Here is a 21,787-nt window from a genome sequence, read left to right as displayed (position 1 = left end):
TCAAAGGGAAGGACAAATGCCTGTATCTTGGCGTAGTATACAGACCCCCAAGACATCAAGATGACCTAGATAAGGAATTAATTGGAGATATAGAGAATATCACCTTGCGGGGTGACACAGTATTGGTAGGTGACTTCAACATGCCTGATGTGGATTGGGTCACACTTTCCTCTGCTTCCGGCAACAGCAGGAAGCTATTAAACTCTTTGAATGGAGCAAGACTCAGGCAACTGGTATCTGAACCAACAAGGGATCAGGCAATACTGGACCTAGTACTTACCAATGGGGAAAGTATCACAGAGGTCTCGGTGGGTGAAACTTTGGCCTCCAGTGACCACAATATGATATGGTTCAATCTCAGGAAAGGTTTCACAAAATCTACCTCAATGACCAAGGTTCTCAAATTCAAAGACACAAACTTCCAAGACATGGGAGACTTCGTTCACCAGGCGCTACAAAGCCAAGCAGACACTGACAGCGTGGAAGAAATGTGGTCAACTCTGAAAGCCACCATACAGGAAGCAACAACCCGCTATGTTAAATCAGTAAGCAAACGGAATAGGAACAACAAGCCACAGTGGTTCTCTACGGAGATCTCGGACATCATCAAAGAGAAGAAAAAAGCATTCATCTCTTACAAACAATCAGGGACACAGGACTCTAGAGTAAAATATCTGGCCAAGTCAAGGGCCGTCAAAGCAGCAGTTAGGGAGGCCAAATTCCGCATGGAGGAGTCCCTAGCAAAGAACATCCAGAAAGGAGATAAATCTTTCTTTAGGTATATCAGTGACAGAAATAAGAACTCGGGAGGGATAGTACGTCTCAGAAAACCAGACGGAGACTATGTAGAAACGGACTCGGAAAAAGCCCAACTGTTAAATGAATACTTCTGCTCAGTCTTCACCCGCGAGGCGCCGGGAATCGGCCCTCAGCCACAAACAAGGGTTAAATCAGTTGACCCGTTTAGTAATTTCAAGTTTACACCCAGCAGCGTCTATTGCGAGCTGTCAAAAATCAAGGTCAACAAGGCAATGGGGCCTGACAACCTACACCCTAGGGTGCTCAGGGAGTTGGGTGATGTCCTAGCGGAACCGCTGTCCGCGCTCTTCAATCTCTCCCTTAGTACAGGTAACGTCCCGATGGACTGGAAGACAGCTAACGTCATCCCACTCCACAAGAAAGGCTCCAAGATGGAGATGGCAAATTACAGACCAGTGAGTCTCACATCGATAGTGAGCAAACTAATGGAAACCCTAATCAAACACCAATTGGATAGAATCATGGACGAGGAGAAACTACGGGATCCCCGCCAACATGGATTTACTAAGGGGAGATCCTGCCAATCCAACCTGATCAGCTTCTTTGACTGGGTGACGAGGAAGCTGGATGCTGGTGAGTCCCTGGACATTGTCTACCTAGATTTCAGCAAGGCATTTGATAGCGTACCACACCGCAGGTTGCTAAGCAAGATGAGTTCTTTAGGTTTGGGCGACTCATTGACAAATTGGGTTGGGAACTGGCTTGGAGGTAGGCTTCAGAGGGTGGTGGTGAATGGCACCCCCTCCGAAATGTCGGAGGTGATAAGTGGAGTGCCACAGGGCTCCGTCCTGGGCCCAATCTTGTTCAACATCTACATAAGAGACTTGACAGAAGGGCTCCGAGGAAGAATAACATTATTCGCCGATGATGCCAAGCTAAGCAATGTAGTGAACAAGAGCACAACAGACAATAATTCGATGGTAGATGATATGATGCATGATCTACTTCTACTGGAGCGCTGGTCTAGGTCCTGGCAACTCAGTTTCAATGCCAAAAAATGCAAAGTCATGCACCTGGGAAGCCGAAATCCATGCAAGATTTACACCCTAAATGGCGAGATCTTGACAAAAACTGAAGCAGAAAGAGACTTAGGGGTGATTGTCAGGGATGACATGAAGTCTGCAAACCAAGTTGAGCAAGCTTCATCCAAAGCAAGGCAAATCATAGGTTGCATACGCAGGAGTTTCGTCAGCCGTAAACCTGAAGTCATTATGCCACTATATAGATCCATGGTGAGACCGCACCTGGAGTACTGTGTGCAATTTTGGAAGCCACATTACCGCAAGGATGTACTGAGACTGGAATCGGTCCAGAGAATGGCCACCAGGATGGTCTCGGGACTCAAGGAGCTCCCATACGAGGAGCGGTTAGGGAAGTTGCAGCTCTACACACTCGAGGAACGTAGAGAGAGGGGAGATATGATTGAGACTTTCAAGTACCTCACGGGTCGCATCGAAGTGGAAGAGGATATATTCTTTTTCAAGGGTCCCGCGGCAACAAGGGGACATCAGTGGAAAATCAGGGGCGGGAAACTGCACGGTGACACTAGGAAGTTCTTCTTCACCGAAAGAGTGGTTGATCGCTGGAATAGTCTTCCACTTCAGGTTATTGAGGCCAGAAGCGTGCCAGATTTTAAGGCCAAATGGGACAAACATGTGGGATCTATCCGCAAAGATAGATAGGGAGGGTCATTGGAGTGGGCAGACTTGATGGGCCGTGGCCCTTATCTGCCGTCTATTTCTATGTTTCTATGTTTCTATGTTTCTAAAGCAGCTCATGATTGGTGAAGCCTGACTTTAGTACAGGAAGAGGCGGTCGGAGCATACTTCGAGTGATTTCCTTCACTTGCCAGTGCTCTAGCTGCCCTCTCCTGCCTCTCCAGATGCCCTCTCCTGCGTCCCCAGGCCGAAAAACCGTATTTGCGATTTTTCGATATTCGTGGAGGTTCCTGGAACGGAACCGCCGCGAATATCGGGGGAGTACTGTAATCATATATGTGCAGATACATGCATAAACACAAGAATTCTGCCTAAGCGCTGTTCTCAATTTACATGTACATAGTGTATTTTTTACAAAGAGACATGCAAAGGAGAATCATATAGGCGGATATAGGTGTGTGTCCCACATACACAGGTAACTTACAGATTGATTTGCTTGTACTGCTTCCGTTCTATGCAAATAGGTCTCATGAATATTCATTGTGGAAAGTCTGAAAACCTGACTGGGTTGCTTCCCTTGAGGACTATAGTTGCCCACCCCTACCCTAAACCAGTGAAATCCAAGTCAGTCCTAGAGTCAGGTTTTCAGTATATCCACAATGAATATGCATGAAAAAGATTTGCATATAGTGGAGACAGTATATGCAAATCAATCTCATTTATATTCATTGTGGATATCCCGAAAATCTGACTGGCAAGGGGGTATTCCAGGGCAGACTTGGGAAACATTGCCCTAGATATTGTGGGGATTGCCCTTGGAAGATCTTGATAAGAAAACAGGACAGAGGGATCAGAGGGGAATTAAGATAAATGGGGTGAGGGGCAGTGTATATGTGGGAAAAACAGCTGGAAATTTAATTGTTTTAACTCTGTGCATGCTTTCCACGTACTCCTAATCATGTTCTCTGACCGCATGTGGATTCTTTTGAAAATGAGATTGCAGTTGTGTGGTTACAAAGAGCCTGTGGGACTGTAAAATCCTCCCTAAGTATCATTGCTTTCACCCCCTTCTCCTTTAACTTGTTTTTGTTTTAATTTTCAGATATTGCAAATTCTATGCAATGACTGGTCATTAGCTACCATAGAGCTCAAACAGATGGGACTGATCAAAATAAAGATGATGATGATTCAGAAAGATGTAAACACCTTTTGCTAGAACTCTGCAGAGATCAACTTTCTAATTCCTCATTGCTTGCAGTTTTGCACTTGTAGGATAAGAAACAAGAGAACATGAAAGGGAATGGGGACTTGTATGCTGCCTTTTTGTGGCTTTGGCATTCAAAGTTGACATTCAAAGCGGTGGGCACTGGAGGATTATGACTTGCCCAGGGTCACAAGGAAGCAGCACTGGGATTTTGATCTCAACACAGACATAGTGAATTCAAAAGAACTTATATGTTTGATGGTGGAGATTAGCCGCACTGACTGATTAAACGCTTTCTTTCAAAAGAAGAATTTGAATGGTTTTAGACATAGAAATTGATATAGAGCCAAAGTTAATTGCTGAAAAAAGAGATGGCACCATTTAGATTAGTGTTTCTCTACTCGGTCGTAGAGGTCCCCCTTGCCAGTTAGGTTTTCAGGATATGCATGAATATGCATGAAAAAATTTGCATATAATGGAGGCAGTGTATGCAAATCAAGTTTATACATATTCATTGTGGATATCCTGAAAACCTGACTGGCAAGGGGGTACTCCAGGACCGAGCTGAGAAACACTGATTTAGATGAATAATTTATATTCCTAAGCCAGAGCTACTCAAGTCTGGTCCTCGAGGTCCACAAGCAGATCGGGTTTTCAGGATATCCACAATGAATATACATGATATTGATTTGCATGTACTGCCTCCTTGGTCTGCAAATCTCTTTCATACATATTCATTGTGGATATCCTGAAACCTGCCTCACTTGTGGACTTCAAGGACCAGAATTGAGTAACCCTGGTCTAAGCAGTGATATTCAGCCACTAAGGAGGTGAATCTATAACAGTGTGCCTATTTGGAGCCTATTCTATCTAGGATCAGCTGAAGGGATTGTAGCAACGTGAGCCAATTTGCTTTAGAGGCCCTCCTCCTCATCGTATCACTTGTGGCACCCTGCCCTCCCCCCTGCAGGTTTGACACCTCTCCCTCCTTTGGGCTGGCATCTCTCCCCCTTCCCTTGCAGTCCAGTCTCCTCTGTCCCCCCTTCCCAAGGGTTCAGCACTACTCCATCACCTCTTTCACACCCCAGCAGTCCTCTACAGTTTGTCAGTCGCTGGTGGCAGCATCAGTAGTAGCAGCAGTTTGACAGACTTCCTTTGGCCAACCTCTGCCACATCCCACCCACAGGAAATTGCATTAGAGGAGGGAGGATGTGACAGAGGAAAGACCTAGGGGCTGGACAATGGCAGCCTGTCATGCTGCTGCCGTCGGCAACCAATGTGAACCTTACATGACAGGCTGACTTTGTCCAGCCCCTAGGTCTTTCCTCTGTCACATCCTCCCTCCTCTAATGCAATTTCCTGTGGGTGGGATGTGGCAGAGGTTGGCCAAAGGAAGTCTGTCATACTGCTGATATTACTGATGCTGCCACCAGCAGTGCTGAACCTTTGGGAAGGGGGGAACAAAGACAAAGGAGACTGGACTGCAAGGGAAAGGGAAAGATGCCAGCCCAAGGGAGGAAGAGATGCCAAACTTGCAGGGGTGGGTGGGAGGAGAGAAAAGGCGCGATGCTGGATCTGGAGGAGAGGTACGGGAGCAATGCTGGATCTGAGGGAGGGGAGAGGGGTGAGGTGAGGGGGTGAGGAAAAAACTTAACCTATAGATCCAGGTAAGGTCAGAGCTGGATATTTAGGTGTTCTTAATCGCTGGCACCTGGGACAGAGCCTCACCTGATCTAATGGTTAAGCCAGCCCTGATTCTATCAAGCAAAGTAGGCACCTTTATGGAATATTAGTGTGACTAATCAAATACTGTACATGTGTATATTTTAAGTGCAAGTTGTTTACAATAACCATAGAACTGGAGTAAATACTTGTGCCTAGATTGCCAAAAAGCACACTGAATATTTTGTTCTATAATTTATGTGTAACCTCACACTCACCTTCCAACTCTGCACAGTTGCATTTAGGCATCAGTTTATACAACACTGTGTAAATGGGCTATTGACATTTAGGCATGCATATGCACACGTATGTTTGTATATGCCGGTATTCCAGTCATTAATGCACATTCTTGATACCAAAATATAGATGCACTGTTAATAGAATTGCCCTCCAACAGCCCGGTACATGCATAAATGTATAGAATACTGGCATATACATCTTGCGAGGTGGTCATACACAGGGTGGAGATTAGGTGGGGCTCCCACTTTCACTTACGTCGGCAACCAATACTGTACGAATGCTCTTGCCACACTTATGCCAACTTTGAGGCTGATGTAAGTGCAGATGCCTAAACATTAGGTACACAGTACTGAGTTACGCTTGTGTTCTGTAATGAAGCCTAGGTGCCTTGGTTTCATTATAGCAGTGCTTGCCAATCTTTTTGTGACTGTGACCCCATAATTGCACCCAAAAATTGTGCCACCCCTTCAGGAGTGCAGAATAATGATATACCTATAAAGAGCCCACCCAAGTCATGACAAGCACATGTGGATTTTGTGACCCCCAATTGGGTCCTGACCCACATTGAAGCGCTGCTTTATAGAATAGGCTCTTACCACTTGCCATCGGAGTGCCTAAGCGGAGGCAACTAGTGATAGAATTACCCGTTAAATATATTATGTGTCTAGGTGGCCCATACAAATAGCAGGAATAACTTCAAACATCTAATTTAGAGACTCCAAGTTACAGTATATGAGGATACTCAGTGCCTCTTTCTTAATGGATAGAACCACTGAATATATTGTTTATATGATTTAAAAATGTCTAAGTTAGAAGTTTCAAACTATACATGGCTGAATATTGACCTCAGACTATCCAGGCCCCCCTCCTCCTGCTTCAACTATTTTCTTAAATTCACTTTAGTCCCTTCTCATTCTCAATCTTTTACCAAAAATTGTCAGTTTGAGACACCCCCCTCCCCCCTTTTAATGTTTCCAGCTCCTTTTGCTGTATATCTTAATTCCTGCTTTCATTTCTTTGTATCGCAAAGCTCACCATTTAACTCCTAATTTCTTGTATTTCTTCTCTAGTCTGTTGTCTTGGCAACTCTACAGTCTCGTTCTGCTCTGATTGAGAAGATGTTTTAGAGCAGAGAGGTAGCAAGATAGACACATAAGTGAACACATTTCCCCAAAATGTTGCAACATCTTAGGAACCTATACGTGACAACACACTTAGTAATGTATATATATGCATATGAGTTTGTGGCTAATCAGCACATCCCCAGCACATCCCCAGCAGTTATGATATCTTCTGTTTATCTTGCTATTTTGTAAAAGATCAGTGAAATGATCTTTTTGGTATCTGTTACCTTGCTGGAAATTTTGTTCCATGTATTAGGCTTTCTCTGAGCCCTGACACCCCAGCTCTTTCTGATTTTTGTCATGATGTAATGCCCACCTCTACCATTTCCCACCACTTCCACCTACACCTTTTTCTTATGCCATACAGAGATTGAATTGTAGTTCTGCCCTTTTTTACCTTGTGTACCAGTCCGTAAGTCCGTCGGTCTATCTCAATATTTTAAAATTTAAATGGAATATTTAATGACATGTCTATATTTTTTATTAAAATTGTATCTCGCTTAGTAAATTTAAAAAAGTGATTCATCAAACCAAAATAAAACTTGAAACTTAAAAAAAAAAAAACTAAGAAATTCTTAGTCCAGGCCTTCTGACTTAGGTGGCAGCTGCTGTGTACACAAGCAAAATAAAGGAAAACTGCAGAAACCTGTACAATGATATAGGCTAAGTTTATTGTATCAAAGCGGTTAAAAACAACACCTTAAAACCAGGGGACAACCATTAGGAAAGTTCTTTGTGTCCTGAGTTCGGTCTTCTGCTCCTAGAGTGGTTTCTCTGAAGCACGAATGTTCAGAGTTCCTGGAGAGGGACTCATGGTTGTTGGCATCTTGAGGCCTAGCTCAAAATCCATGATTGCAAGGGCCACTCAAATGGCGGACTGCACTCTGGACCTCCTGAGTGGACTATGGGGGTTGCTGGTGCCTTTGTTTCTTCCCAGGTTGGTTACAGCATTAGAAGTGATGTGAAGATGTGCAGGACCAGCTTTCTTTGCATGCTGCCACTAGCTCTGCTGGTCAAACCCCTCCAACGCAGAAAGTTTACCTCAGAGAGTTAACAGAGGCAGAACTATTGGCGGCACATGGAGAATGCTGGTCCTGCGTGTTTTTGCATTGTTTTTGAAGCTGACTGCAGGTGGGAGAAGAGGGCTGGAACTAGAACTAATAGCTGAAAAGGGAGGGAGGGTGGGAGAAGGAGCTGGAACTTGGGGCTGAAAAGGGAGGGAGGCAGGAAGGAGAAGTAGGCTGAAAAGGGAATGGGGACTTGTATACTGCCTTTTTGTCACTTTGGCATTTCAAAGCTGACATTCAAAGCGATGGGCACTGGAGCATTAAATGATTTTGCCCAGGGTCGCAAGGAGCAGCACCAGAATTTGATCTCACAATCTCTGGGTGCAGAGGCAGCAGCTCAACCAGTGGGTGAAGGGGGCTGGAGCTGGAACTTGGAGTTGAAAAAGGAGAAATGAAAGTGGGAGGAGGTGCTAGTTCCCTAGTGTCTACCGCAGTGCCGGCGTTAGAGGGAGTAAGAGCTGATGGTGCCGCAGAGTCCTGCGGGGGGAGGGAGGAAGGAAGAAGAGGAACCGAAGCATGGCAATTTTGGGGGAGCAGGTGTGGGGAAGTCCAGAGCTGCAGGGGATAGTGTTGCTGTACCCAGCTGGAGGGAGAAGGAAGATGAGGGAGGGAATGAAAGGAGATGCCAGGGCTTGGAGGGAAGGAGGAAGGTATGCCAGCCTAAGGGAAAAGGAAGGGGGAGATGGAAGAAAAGGAAAGGAGAGAAATGCCAGAGAATCAGAGAAGGGAAGATACCAGACTGTGGGGTGCGAAGGAAAGAAAGGAGAAGAAAGAGATGCCAGAGCATAGGGGATAGGGTGGTGACAGAGAGAAAAAAATGGAGAGGTGGCAGAGCTGAAATCAATCATGTACAAAGGAGAGAAGGGGCACAGGATAGATAGTTATGAAAGGAGCATAGAAAGAAGGAAGATGTATGGAAGAGAGAGAAGGCAAGACATTGGATGGAAAGGACAGAGAGCAGTGACGAGACAGAAGGTGAACAGTAGATGGAAGGGGTAGAGAGAGGGACAGACACTGAATGGAAGTGTGGGGGAGAGGGGGGAGCAGACGCTGGAAGAAGTGGGGAGGAGAAAAAAAAAAGGGCACATGCTGGATTGAGAGATGAGGATAGACTTAGATACTGGAAGGGGTGAGGGAAAGAGGTGGCAAGCTATAGGTAGACACAGTGAAAGAGGGAAATTGAGGACTGAATAATAAAAAATAATTTAGACAGAGACAGAAAATAAATTGAGAAGGAAGACCAGGGAAGAATGGGAGGAACGGAACTGAGAGAGAGATGCCAGAGCAGGGGGGAAGGGGAGGAGACAGATACCAAACCTAGGAGGAGGAAAAGAGGAAGGAGACAGATACTGGATCTGAGGGGAAAAAAGGAGGAGATATGCTAAAATCTGCTGTGAGGGAGGAAGGAAAGAAGGAGAGAAAGAGGCAGAGAAAGGGGGGGTATTGTAAGCAGATTAGAAAGACTACAGAGAGAAAGGCCTGGACGAAAGGGGAAAGACAGGAGGAAGATCAGGACTATGGGAGGTTCAGACAGAGAGGGAGGGAGAGAGAGAGAGGGAGACCTGGAACAACGGTACAAAGGAGAACTGACACTGGATCTGGGGAGGGTAACAGAAGGAAAAGAGAGAGAGACCTGGACCCAAAGGGGGCTGGATTGTGAAAGCAATGTTGAATGCAAAAGAAAGAAAGATTGGATGCACAGTCAGAAGGAAGTGCAACCAAGAGACTCATGAAATCAGCAGACAACAAAGGTAGGAAAATGATGAAAACAATATGGTGGCGGTATAATAGCTGCTTGAATGCGAGCTCCATTGTGCCTTACAATTTCTTATTAGAAATATACCTTTTCGTCGCGGCAAATTTGATATTGCCCCATACTAAATGTAAGGGCTCTCTTCGGGTGGACTTCCCCACACCCAGGCAAGCTTCAATGGATCGATTCTTGACCAGCTCACCGGCCATTGGTGATGGGGGAAGGAACCCAGCGTTGTCCCTGATGGAAGGAGCCACCGGAGGCTTGGGGCTTGAGATCTCACTATCCCCATCGGCTGCCCATTTGCCACCTGACCCAGCGCAGGAGGATATCGAGAGCATGAACGTTGAGGTCCTAATGGGTCTGTCGCCTCCACGCAGCGGGAGGCCTCATACCGGCCGAAACGCAGAGTGTGTAACACAAGAAGCGGGAGAGAACCGCTCTTCACAGGTGACATTGGATGGCATTTGGCGAGTGCTCCAGAGGTTGGAAGTGGCTGTTACTAAATCCAATACTGATATGTCCGGGATTGTAAGTAAAATCGATGATTTATCAACTTATATTCATAACGTTCAAATTGAGACTAATTCTAAGTTTGACATCATTAATAAAGAGATAATCTATATTCTAAATATGTCTACAACATTTGTCAAAGACAGACTTTTCTTTCTGAAAAAAATTGAACAACATGAGAACTATAATAGAAGACTTAATCTAAGAATATTGAATTTTCCTAAGTCAGCCATTACAGCTCCTATTGATATGTTTAAAAAAATACCTGATTGAAAATTTAAAATTTTCTTCAGACTTAATCCTGCCGGTCAATAGGATTTACTATTTGCCTAATAAGTTACAAAGTTTACCTTCTGACAAACAAGCTGAAAGAATGCAATCTTTGGACTTGAATAATCTAACTGATATTTTGGAAACTACACAAGAAGAATTTGAATATCGTGGAACAATGATTATAACTTTGGTTTTTGAGCAAGATCTTAATGCTATATTAAGAATTTTCTTTTGTAATTCCCAAACTTTATTTTTCAGTCAGAAAATTTTGATTTTTCCTGATACTACAAAGACTATACAGGACCGTAGGAAACTATTTTTAGCTAAGAAGGAGGAAGTTAAAAGTTTGGGAGCTACATTTATGCTTGGTTATCCTTGTAAATGTTTAGTTAGATACTCTGGAATTAAATGTTTTTTTTGTTCCTGAGCACTTTCGTACCTTTCTGGACACTAAGAAAATTTCATAGGGTAGTCTAAAAGAATTTTTGGCCGTGTATAGATGACGTTAAGCCATTTCTATAATTATGTATTATTGATAAGTATAAGACCTCCTTGTCTTTTTTTTATTGTTTTCTCATCAGAATTGAGGCCTTATTAAGAGTTTAAAGATATGAATAATCATAATACTTGTAATTTAATGATGATCTAGTTTACCTTTTTTGATTTGTCCTAATTATTTAATGATAATCATGTTTTCCATATACTCTGCTTTCTGTAACAAGAATATTCTTGTGGATTATTTTGAAAATGCATAAATAAAAATAAAAGGTAGGAAAAATGATTTTATTTTCAATATAGTGATCAAAATATATTTGTTTTGAGAATTTATATCTGCTGTCTATATTTTGCACTATATTGGTCTTTTTTTCTATAGTTACTGAGGTGATATTGCATATTTTAAAGTAATCTGCCTTGACATCTTTGAAAATACCCCGAAACTCATAAATAATTAACATTTTCTCTGCGTACAGTGTGCTTTGTGTTTTTAAAAAATATTTTATGTTTACCATTATGAATTAATAAGATATTGTGTGTACATGAAAATGAATGGAAGAAATTGGAGGCAAGGCTGGGGCGGGGCTGAGGGTGGGGCTAGGTCAGGATTGGGGGCAGGACTGAATATTAATAGATGTCCCATTTTGATGAAAAAAAAATAAATGGTCACATTATGTATACAGAGCAGTTGCTGTATTCAGAAGCAGTTGAGAGCTGTATACAGAGCAGTTGCTGTATTCAGAAGCAGTTGAGAGCTGTATTCAGAGCAATTGAGAGCTGTATACAGAAGCAGTTGAGAGCTATATTTGTATTAAGAAGCCGTTGAGAGCTGTATTTGTATTCAGAAGCAGTTGAGAGCTGTATAGAGCTGTAATCAGAAGCAGTTGAGAGCTGTATTCAGAGCTGTGTGTGGTAGAAGAGTAGTCCAGTATGGCATTCAGTGGTTTTGTTCCAGTGCTAACCAACGCAAGAAATCCTGCAAATGGGAGAAAGTTTTTGTTTAGTTTTCTTTATTTTTTTTCTCTGTGTGCACACAGTGAGGTGATTTAATTTGATTTTTTTTGTATTTGCTTACCTATTTATACTAAAGGAATAAACAGGGAAAGTAAAGGCTGAATATTTCAATTTGTTTAAGGGCTGAATATTTTAATGTGTTTCCAAAAAAACAAACAAACAACTTGCATTTTAATTATTATTTTAAATTTCTTCTGAAATAAAAATTGGAAAAATTTCAATAGGGTTTAACTTGTCTTGTATTATCAGCAGTTCAATGAAGATTACACACATCTGTAGACATTGCAGTTTTTTTAAATTTTTGTAACACCCACAGCATGTTCGGGAGGAAACATACCCTGACCGGGGGAAAAATTCCATCTTCCAACCGCTGCCATTGTAACCTCAGCTGAAAAGCTGCAGCGTTAGGTCAGGGTAGGGCAGAACCTCAGAAGGAGCTGTGGGGGTTCTCACTTGCATTGTCAATTTAATGTGGGGATCTCTCTTATTCAGCCATTGAAAAAGAGGAATGAGTTGTTCCAAAGTACAAAAACGTTGTCAACCTATCTACGCCAACTATAAATCTAATGTTCCCAAGTACTTCCTGTTAGATGCTGAAGTTCAAACGCTTATCATATATAGACATGCCACTGAAGGAGCAACAGTGGCTGCCATGGCTACTCCGGTACATTGTGTAAATAAAGATCTTCAAAAAGAAAAAAAGTGCCAAGTCCATTAAGAACAATAAGAATTCAATGGGCACTTAATGTGGTCAAAACCACATTTCTAAAGCAACTAACACAAACTGAAGATGTTTGTCTTGAGGAAGAGAAGTATAGAGGGACACTTATAGGGTTCATTGTCAAAGCACTTAGACATACAAAGTACCAAAGAAACTTAAGGTACGTTAGCCCAAATTCACTAAAAGATAATGATTCAATCACTGTTGGCCAATTCCTTGCCAATTTTAAAACAGCGATTGATTCACTATCTTGTTTGCATGCAAACTCCCCGACTCAATCATAAGAACATAAGCAATGCCTCCACTGGGTCAGACCTGAGGCCCAGCAGTCCGCTCATGCGGCGGCCCAACAGGTTCAGGACCTGTGCAGTAATCCTCTATCTATACCCCTCTATCCCCTTTCCAACAGGAAATTGTCCAATCCTTTCTTGAACCCCAGTACCATACTCTGCCCTATTAAGCCCTCTGTAAGTGCATTCCAGGTGTCCACCACACGTTGAAGAAAAACTTCCCAGCATTCATTTTGAATCTGTCCCCTTTCAACTTTTCTGAATGCCCTCTTGTTCTTTTATTTTCCGAAAGTTTGAAGAATCTGTCCCTCTCTACTCTCTCTATGCCCTTCATGATCTTGTAAGTCTCTATCATATCCCCTCTAAGTCTCCTCTTCTCCATGGAAAAGAGACCCAGTTTCTCCAATCTCTCAGCATATGAAAGGTTTTCCATACCTTTTATCAAACGTGTCGCTCTCCTCTGAACCCTCTCGAGTATCGCCATATCCTTCTTAAGGTACGGAGACCAATATTGGAGCGATTGAGTCAAGGAGAGCCGTGACAGTAGTGACAGGAGAAGCAGCCTCCTGTCACTGATGTCAGGGCTCCTATGAATTGTCTGCAACTTATGGCAGGAGGGATGCCCACTCCCTCCTGCCACCCGATGCTCCCTAAACTGCGCCACTTAAACATATGGCAGCAGGGATGCCGGTCCCTTCTGCCATCGGCCCCCTCCACTGCAGCCGGCCGAACACCCCCCCCCCCAGCTGCTGACAAACACCCTTGCGGTGCGGGCTTAAACATATGGCAGGAGGGATACCTACTCCTTTCCTTTCTCCCCCCAACAAACAAATGGCAGGAGGGATGCCCACTCCCTCCTGCCACCAGATCCTGATGACCATGACCCCCCTCCCCTTACCTTTAAAAGTTGGGAGCAGGAGGGGTGCTCAGTCCCTCCTGCTCCTCCGAACTCCAGTGACGCACCTGCCCCGGTGCATCATATAATACATGAGGAGGGGCCTAAGGCACCTAAGGAGCTCGAGGCACCTGAGCCAATCAGGGCCTTAGGTCTCTCCCCATGTATCACATGATGCACCGGGGTGGGGCCTAAGGCTGTATTGTGTCGCTGGAGTCTGGAGGAGCAGGAGGGACTGAGCACCCCTCCTACTTTTTAAAGATAAGGGGAGGGGGTCGTCGTCGTCTGGGTCCAGTGGCAGGAGGGCATGGGCATCCCTCCTGCCGTTTGTTGGGTGGGAGAGAAAGGAGTGGGCATCCATGGCAGGAGTGAGTGGGCATCCCTCCTGCCATGTGTTTAAGCCTGCACTGCGTGGGTGTTCAGCTGGCTGCGGCGAAGGAGGCTGATGGCAGGAGGGACCAGGCATCTCTCCTGCCATATGTTTAAGCGTGCACCGGCGCACCATTTGGGTGTTCGTCAGGGCGGCAGAGAGGTGTTCGGCGGAGAGGCAGAGAGCAGGGCACTTTTTGAGAGCAGGACAGTTGGAAAGGACGTGAGCGACTGGTCCCCAGCAGTCGCTTGTTTGTTGATCGGCCAGCCCAGTTGGTGTTCCAAGTTTTTTGTTAGTGAACTGCTGCCTTTTACATGCCGTTTCCCCTCATTTGCATGCGCGGATCGGATTGGATTGGATTGAAGGATGATCGGCCACGAGGTTAGTGAATCGGGTTGGAGGGAAATTGGGTTGCTAAGTGGTCGCAAAATGGTCGGGACTTGATCGGTGTGCTTAGTGAATCTAGCCCTTTGTGTGTCTTAAGAGTTTTGAAAATGAGCCCCTAGAGCTAGTGTCACCATCGCTAAAGAAAAAGCTTCCATTGGTACTGATTGTAACAAACCGTAAAAAATGAGTATTATTTCTGATATATGTTTTACAGGATTGTACAATAGGTTTTAAAAATAAACCTCCCTGAGCCTCTTATACATGGCTCCTCAACAGGTTGTAATCATAGGAGCCGGTTCTGTGGGTACCAATAGATGTTCAGTGTTGAGTACTCTCCTTCACTGTGTCCAGGGAGGGTTGATTTCATGCTGTGTTTGCCAACCCAATTATCTTGAAACGTTGGCACCTAGGGTTATAATTGTGGGTTGTGGGAAATTTCCATGACCAGATGTTCTAGTGTGAGCTCGGTGAGTTGTATCTAGCAGCAAACACTGTTTTAGTTTCCTTTGCATCTGTTCTCATTTTGCTTTCTTCCATCTCTTTGCAGATATCTGGAGCCTGGGGGTGATTCTCTACATGCTGATGTGTGGCCATCCTCCCTTTCAAGAAGCTAATGACAGTGAAACCCTCACTATGATTCTGGACTGCCGCTACACTGTCCCCCAGCATATGTCTCCAGAGTGTGCAGAGTATGTGGACCATAACCATTTTCTTTTCATGTCCTTTCATTGGTTGATGAAATAAAATAAAGAGAAGTGGAGTGATCAAATTGGTTCATTGGGGCATCAGAGTTTCTGGAATAAGTACTTCTTCTCTTCGTTGTTTACAAATCTTACAAAATTCTGCAGCTAGATCATTGGCTAAAGCAAAGTCTCATGATCATGGCATTCCTCTTTTAATTAACTTGCATAGGATCCCTGTGTGCTATAGATGCCAGTATAAAATTCTGTGTTTGACCTTTAAAGCCCTGCACCTGGGTACACTGACATACCTGTCATCAGTTACAAACCCTTACACTCTGTCTGGTCTCCTACGATCATTAGACGTTCATAGGCTGGTTCTCCTGTCCCCCTAGGATTGCCCATTTTGAATCAACTCGAACTGCAACTATTTTTACTTATCCCCTTCACTATGGAATAACCTCCCCCCAAACCTTTGCATTGAATTGTCATTTCCCAAATTTAAGTTGGTATTGAAGTTCTATTTTTATCAACTTTCTTTTAATGGATTTCCATTCAGGGATTGGGGAGACTAAAGAGGAATGTGTTGCATATAGATCAATAATTCTTGGATGAATGTCTTTGGAATGACTGGCTTTAATTAATACTGTCCTTTTGAATATGGTGTTCCTTTCTTGAATTGGTTTAATTTTAATTGTAAGCCACATTGTTCTTATGCATATTGCAAGTAATCAAGTAGCTAGGTACTTGGAACCTGGGTTCCAATATGGCAGTTCTTATGTTCTTAAGAAGAATGAAGACAGAGTTCAAGGAGGGGGAGAAACAATGGATTATATAACTAAGGCATGTAGACCTTGGCATTTGGTTAAAGGTGAGAAAGAAGAAATGGAAAGCACTTTGAAAGCAGCATTGAAAGAAGAAGGAAAAAAGCAGATTTTTCAAACAAAGATAAGATTTCATAGTTCAAGTGTAACCATTGCAATGAATCTTCTTAATGGATAGGTATTGATCTAGGGGTTGCTTTTTTTTTTTGAGTGGTGAAGGCTTTTCTTCTGCTAGTACAGAAAAAAATGACTTGTTGCTTATCTTTGTATCACCTCTAGATAGCTGTAAAGGATTGAACATGATAGTTTTATTATAATATCTCCAACTGTAAGAGAAAGGTGGTAGAATGAGGGACTAAGAATTGTAGAGGAGGAGGGACCCTAGGTAAATGTTAATGAAGATCCTCCTGATCAGCTTTATTACTATGTGATAACAGAATTTCAATTTGTTTAATCATAGGTGTATTATATTATTTTGCCACAGTCTGTATCATATATATTATCCTATAGCCTTTGTAAGCAAACTATGACAGTCAGGCTTCAGCTGTCATGCAGACTGCAGATTACAGCACCGGAGTTAATTTAGCATGCATATTCAGCGCCACCATCTGTAAAGGTAGTGTAGTGCGGCTCCATTGTCTGTTTAGTTTAGACAGGCAGACAGGCTATTTAGCAGCAGAAACTAGATAACTTATCCGGATAGTAGTGTCCCCTACCTTTAAACTGGCTCATAACTTTTATGGACAGTATGTGGCTGTTCAGTTACAGTATTTAAATAATTTGGTATTGTCCAAGAGGGAAATTCTGTATATGGCGCCTGTTCTGCAGCCACCTAAGAAGCAGCTGAGAAATGCACACCGACATCCTGTACAGAATTATGTCTGCCCTAAGGGACAGATGTCTAACCCTGCCTAACTGACCCAATTCTCTAACTGGCGCCCATGTCACAGGTGCCGGTTAGAGAATCGCACCTGATCCCTTTCCATCAGCTCATTGCGGAAAAGGAATCCCTCCACCGTGATTAGCTGAATGGCTGTGGCAGGGAACCCCTACCCCTCCAATTCATTCTGCTGCCCCCACTCAACACTGTCCGGCAGGAGGGATGCCCAATCCCTTCCGCTGCCACTCCCGAACCTCCCCTCAAAGTCCCACGGCAGGAGAAATGTCCACTCCCTCCTGATATTGGCCTCATCGATCCCTCAAATCCCAACACCCATCCAACATTGCCCAACATTCCTCTGACATTCCCCAACACCCTCTGACACTTATTCAACATTCCACAACACCCATCCAACACTCGCCCAACATTCCCCAACACACACCCAACATTCGCCCGACATTCCCCAACACACCATGACACTCACCGACACTCCCCAACACCCACCCAACACTCCCCTCCAACACTCACCTGACATAAGAACATAAGAATAGCCTTACTGGGTCAAACCAATGGCTCATCAAGCCCAGTAGCCCATCTTCACGGTGGCCAATCCAGGTCACTAGTACCTGGCAAAAACACAAATAGTAGCAACATTCCATGCTACCAATCCAGGGCAAGCAGTGGCTTCCCCCATATCTTTCTCAATAACAAGCTATGGACTTTTCCTCCAGAAACTTGTCCAAAACATGTCCAAAAACTTTCTTAAAACCAGCTACGCTATCCGCTCTTACTACAACCTCTGGCAATGTATTCCAGAGCTTAACTATTCTCTGAGTGAAAAAATATTTCCTCCTATTGGTTTTAAAAGTATTTCCCTGTAACTTCGAGTGTCCCCTAGTCTTTGTAATTTTTGACAGTGAAAAATTGACCCATTTGTATCCATTCTACTCTACTCAAGAGTTTGTAGCCTTCAATCCTATCTCCCTCAGCTGTCTCTTTTCCAAGATGAAGAGCCATAACCTTTTAGTCTTTCCTCATATGAGAGGAGTTCCATCCCCTTTATCATTTTGGTCGCTCTTCTTTGAACCTTTTCTAGTGCCGCTCGTATCATTCTTGAGATAAAGAGACCAGCATTTAACACAATACTCCAGGTGAGATCACACCATGAGCGATACAGGGCATTATAACATTCTTAGCCTTGTTAACCATCCCTTTTTTGAATAATTCCTAGCATCTTGTTTGCTTTTTTGGCCACTGCCCCACATTGGGCGAAAGGTTTCATCGTATTGTCTACAATGACACCTAGATCTCTTGTGGGGGGGGAGGGGGGGCACTAATCCCCAAGGTAGACCCTAGCATCTGGTAACTGTGATTTGGGTTATTCTTACCAATGTGCATCACTTTGCATTTGTCCACATTAAATTTCATCTGCCAGTTGGACGCCCAGTCTTCCAATTTCCTAAGGTCTTCCTGCAATTTTTCACAATCCGCATGCATTTTAACAATTTTGAACTGTTTAGTGTCATCTGCAAATTTAATCACCTCCCGCGTCTTTCCAATTTCCATATCATTTCTAAATAACTTAAATAGCACCGGTCCCAGTACAGATCCCTGCAGCACGCCACTGTTTACTCTCCATTGAGAAAAATGAACCTTTAACCCTACCTTCTGTTTTCTATCCGATAACAAATTCCTAATCCACAACTGAACTTTGCCACCTATCCCATGACTCTCTAATTTTTTCAGGAGCCTCTCATGAGGAACCTTGTTAAAAGCATTCTGAAAATCTAGATACACTACATCAACCAGCTCACTTTTATTCACATGTTTATTCAAACCTTCAAAGAAGTTAAACAAATTGGTGAGGCAATATCTTCCTCGGCTGAACCCATTCTGACTCTGTCTCATTAAATCATGTTTGTCTTGTGTTCCACAATTTGTTTACACTGACTCTGCTGACTCTGGTTGATGTACTGTATCTAGATTTTCAAAAAGAATGCACTGGGAAGGAGGCCTAAGACTCCGGTTGGCCCAGGCGCCTAAGGCCCCTGGGCCAATCAGAGTCTTAGGCCCCTCACGATGTATCCTAGAATGTGCTGGAAAGGAGAAGGCCCACCATTTTGGAAGAGGTGGGCCTGCTGGCAGGAAGTAGTGGGTATCCCTCTTGCTGGCTATCTCCTAAAGGTACGGGGGGGGGGGGGGCAGGCTCAAGAGGTGTCAGGGGGATGTTGGGGTGTGAGGGAGTGTCTGGGTGTGTTCGGAAATTTGGGGGGAGTGTCGGGTAGGTGTTGGGGAATGTCGGGTGAGCGTCCAGGGGTGTTGGGGAATGTCAGATGAGTGTTGGGAAATGATGGAGAATATTGGTTGTGTATTGGGGAGTGTTCAGTTTGGGGGATCGATGGGGTCGGTGGCAGGGGGGAATGGGCATCCCTCTTGCCACAGACAGTGTTAGGTGGGGGTTTGGGGGTGGCGGCAGGAGGGAGTGGGCATCCCTCCTGCCAGTTGATTTTGTAGGGTCAAGTTCCCTGCTGTGAGCACTCAGCTGATCACGACAGTGAGATTTCTTTGCTGCGATCAGCATAGCTGCTGCATCTATTTGAAATGTAGACCAGCTTTTTACTGGCCTACATTTCAGGTGCAGCAGAAGCTTGAATCACTGATCTTTCTGAGGCCTGACCAGATCCGCATTCCAGGGATGACGTGGCTAATCCAGGGTGACTAGAATCACCAGCCCCAGAAGGTCCACTATCCTTTGGATGATCCTGCCGTTCATAGACCAAGGAGGAAAGACATATAACTGCCCTGTCCAAAGCCATAGCTGAACTAGATATCCACCGTTGCTTCCTACTTGCATCTTCAGCTGAAAAAGTGAGGAGCTTCCTTGGTCGCTGACACCATCAGATCAAACGTCAGATCTCTCCAGCATCATAAAGTTATGGAGAATGCCTCCTAGGAAAGAGACCACTCCCCCACATCCAGCGTCTATTGAGGTAGTCTGCTTTCATGTTATTCACTCCCACCACATGCACTGCTGACAGCACTAACAGATGGACTTCTGCCCAACGGAATAATAGCCTGTCTTCCGGCATTAATGAGGTACTTCTGGTGCACCCTTGTCTGTTGATGTAAGCCACCACCATGATATTGTCTGAGAAAACTCTGACAGCCTTGCCTTCTAGGCTCATCATTGCCAGACCTTGCAGTTCCAATTGAATCACGTGCTGTTCCAGTCTGTTGGTGAACCATTTCTGCTGGGAAGGTGACCACTGACCCTAAATTGGACAGCCATTTGCAATACCTTCTCTAGCCAAAGAGACTGGCAGCTGTCCTCAGTATTACCCAGGAAGGAATTCGGAGGGGCATGCATTTGCCAGGGACTCCAGCTTGAGCTACCACTGCATGCCTCAAGTGTCCAGGACAGCGCCAACTGGAGCGAGTCTGACTGTGGAGACCAGCGGGACAGGAGGGAATCCTGGAGATGCCAAAAGTGAGCTCTCTTCCAAGGGTCAACCTCTATGGATGCCACCATCAACCCCAGTACTTGCAGATAGAGCCAAGCTTTCGGAGCTGCAAGACCAAGAATATCCTGAATCTGCCACTGCGATTTCAGTTTACGTGGCTCTGGAAGAAAGAACTGGCTTTCCACAATTTCAAAGCAGACTCCCAGACTCCAGGGACCTGTGTCAGCACTAGATGACTTCCAGAAATTGATCATCCAACCCGGATTTTTCAAGAGTTGAATAACTTGTGTTTCTGCCAACTCGCAGGCATCCCTGGGCAACACCCAGATTAACCAATCATCTAGGCATGTTCTTATATAAAATGAGGAGTTTCTTGTAGACATAACATAGATATGGGTTGGCATATCATAAATCATGGATTGGGAGGGGGGGGTTAATCATAAGAAACCAGACCTGCCAAATAGGATTTTTTTTTTTATTATACTGGGGTAGGGATAGGGGATTTTAAATATGAAAATATACATTGTGATTATGAGGCTGTAATAATGCTACATAATAGAAATGGATAATGTTCCTGTTTTGAATCTTATGTTTGACTTGTTTTGAATTAGTGTAAAATAAATTTGAAATATGGATTCATGATTGATCATATGTGATGCAGGGAAGGTGGGTTCCTGCCAGGTTTTCCTTGTTGTAATGCCAGCCTTTCCTTCCCTAATCTCTCATTAGCTTGATCTCACGAATGCTGCAGCGAGACCCCTTGCAACGCGCCTCTCTGGAGGAGATTGAGAGTCACCCCTGGCTCCAGGGCGTGGATCCCTCACCAGCCAGCCGCTCCCTACTTCCTCTGACTTCCTATAAGAGGGTCTCGGAAGACGAACATGAAATCATCATCCAGGCCATGACATGCGGAGGCATCGCTGACAGGGAGAGCGTCCAGGAGTGAGTTTCTCTTTAATGTAGACAATTTCTGACTAGATCTCTGTTAAGCAAACATTCAAGTTTAAGCTCATTTAGTCTGCTCCTCCTACTTCCCAATGGTGTGGCAATAAATTAACAGTAAAATAGAATATAAAACTTTGCACATATCTTTAGACATCACAAACATACAGATGGAGGAGTTGTGAACAAGCAGTCCATCCAGTAAGCCAGGAAGAATAATCACAAAACAACAAATTGGCTTATAATTAGGTAGGAGCTTTGTTTTTTTATAAAAGAAAATAGATACCTACTTTCCTTTCTAGAGCAGTGTTTCTCAGCTCGGTCCTGGACCTCATTGCCAGTCAGGTTATCAAGATATCCACAATAAATATGCATCAATTTGATTTGCATACACTGCCTCCATTATATGCAAATTTCTTTCATGCATATTCATTGTGGATATGCTGAAAACCTGA

At 44.1% G+C, this 21,787-nt stretch overlaps 1 protein-coding gene across 2 annotated transcripts in view; it reads left to right on the top strand.

The window, feature by feature from the left end:
* Positions 1 to 21,787, top strand: part of LOC117358956 (SNF-related serine/threonine-protein kinase-like) — a 194,874-nt gene that overhangs the window by 143,280 nt on the left and 29,807 nt on the right. For both annotated transcript variants that reach the window (XM_033940921.1, XM_033940922.1), the window contains exons 3-4: positions 15,093 to 15,234; positions 21,120 to 21,332. In XM_033940921.1, coding sequence (XP_033796812.1) covers positions 15,093 to 15,234; positions 21,120 to 21,332 — 355 coding nt within the window. The remainder of the gene's footprint in view (positions 1 to 15,092; positions 15,235 to 21,119; positions 21,333 to 21,787) is intronic.

This window comes from Geotrypetes seraphini, chromosome 4, assembly GCF_902459505.1.
Source record: "Geotrypetes seraphini chromosome 4, aGeoSer1.1, whole genome shotgun sequence".
Classification (NCBI taxonomy): domain Eukaryota; kingdom Metazoa; phylum Chordata; class Amphibia; order Gymnophiona; family Dermophiidae; genus Geotrypetes; species Geotrypetes seraphini.
This window is presented reverse-complemented; position numbering and strand designations above follow the sequence as displayed.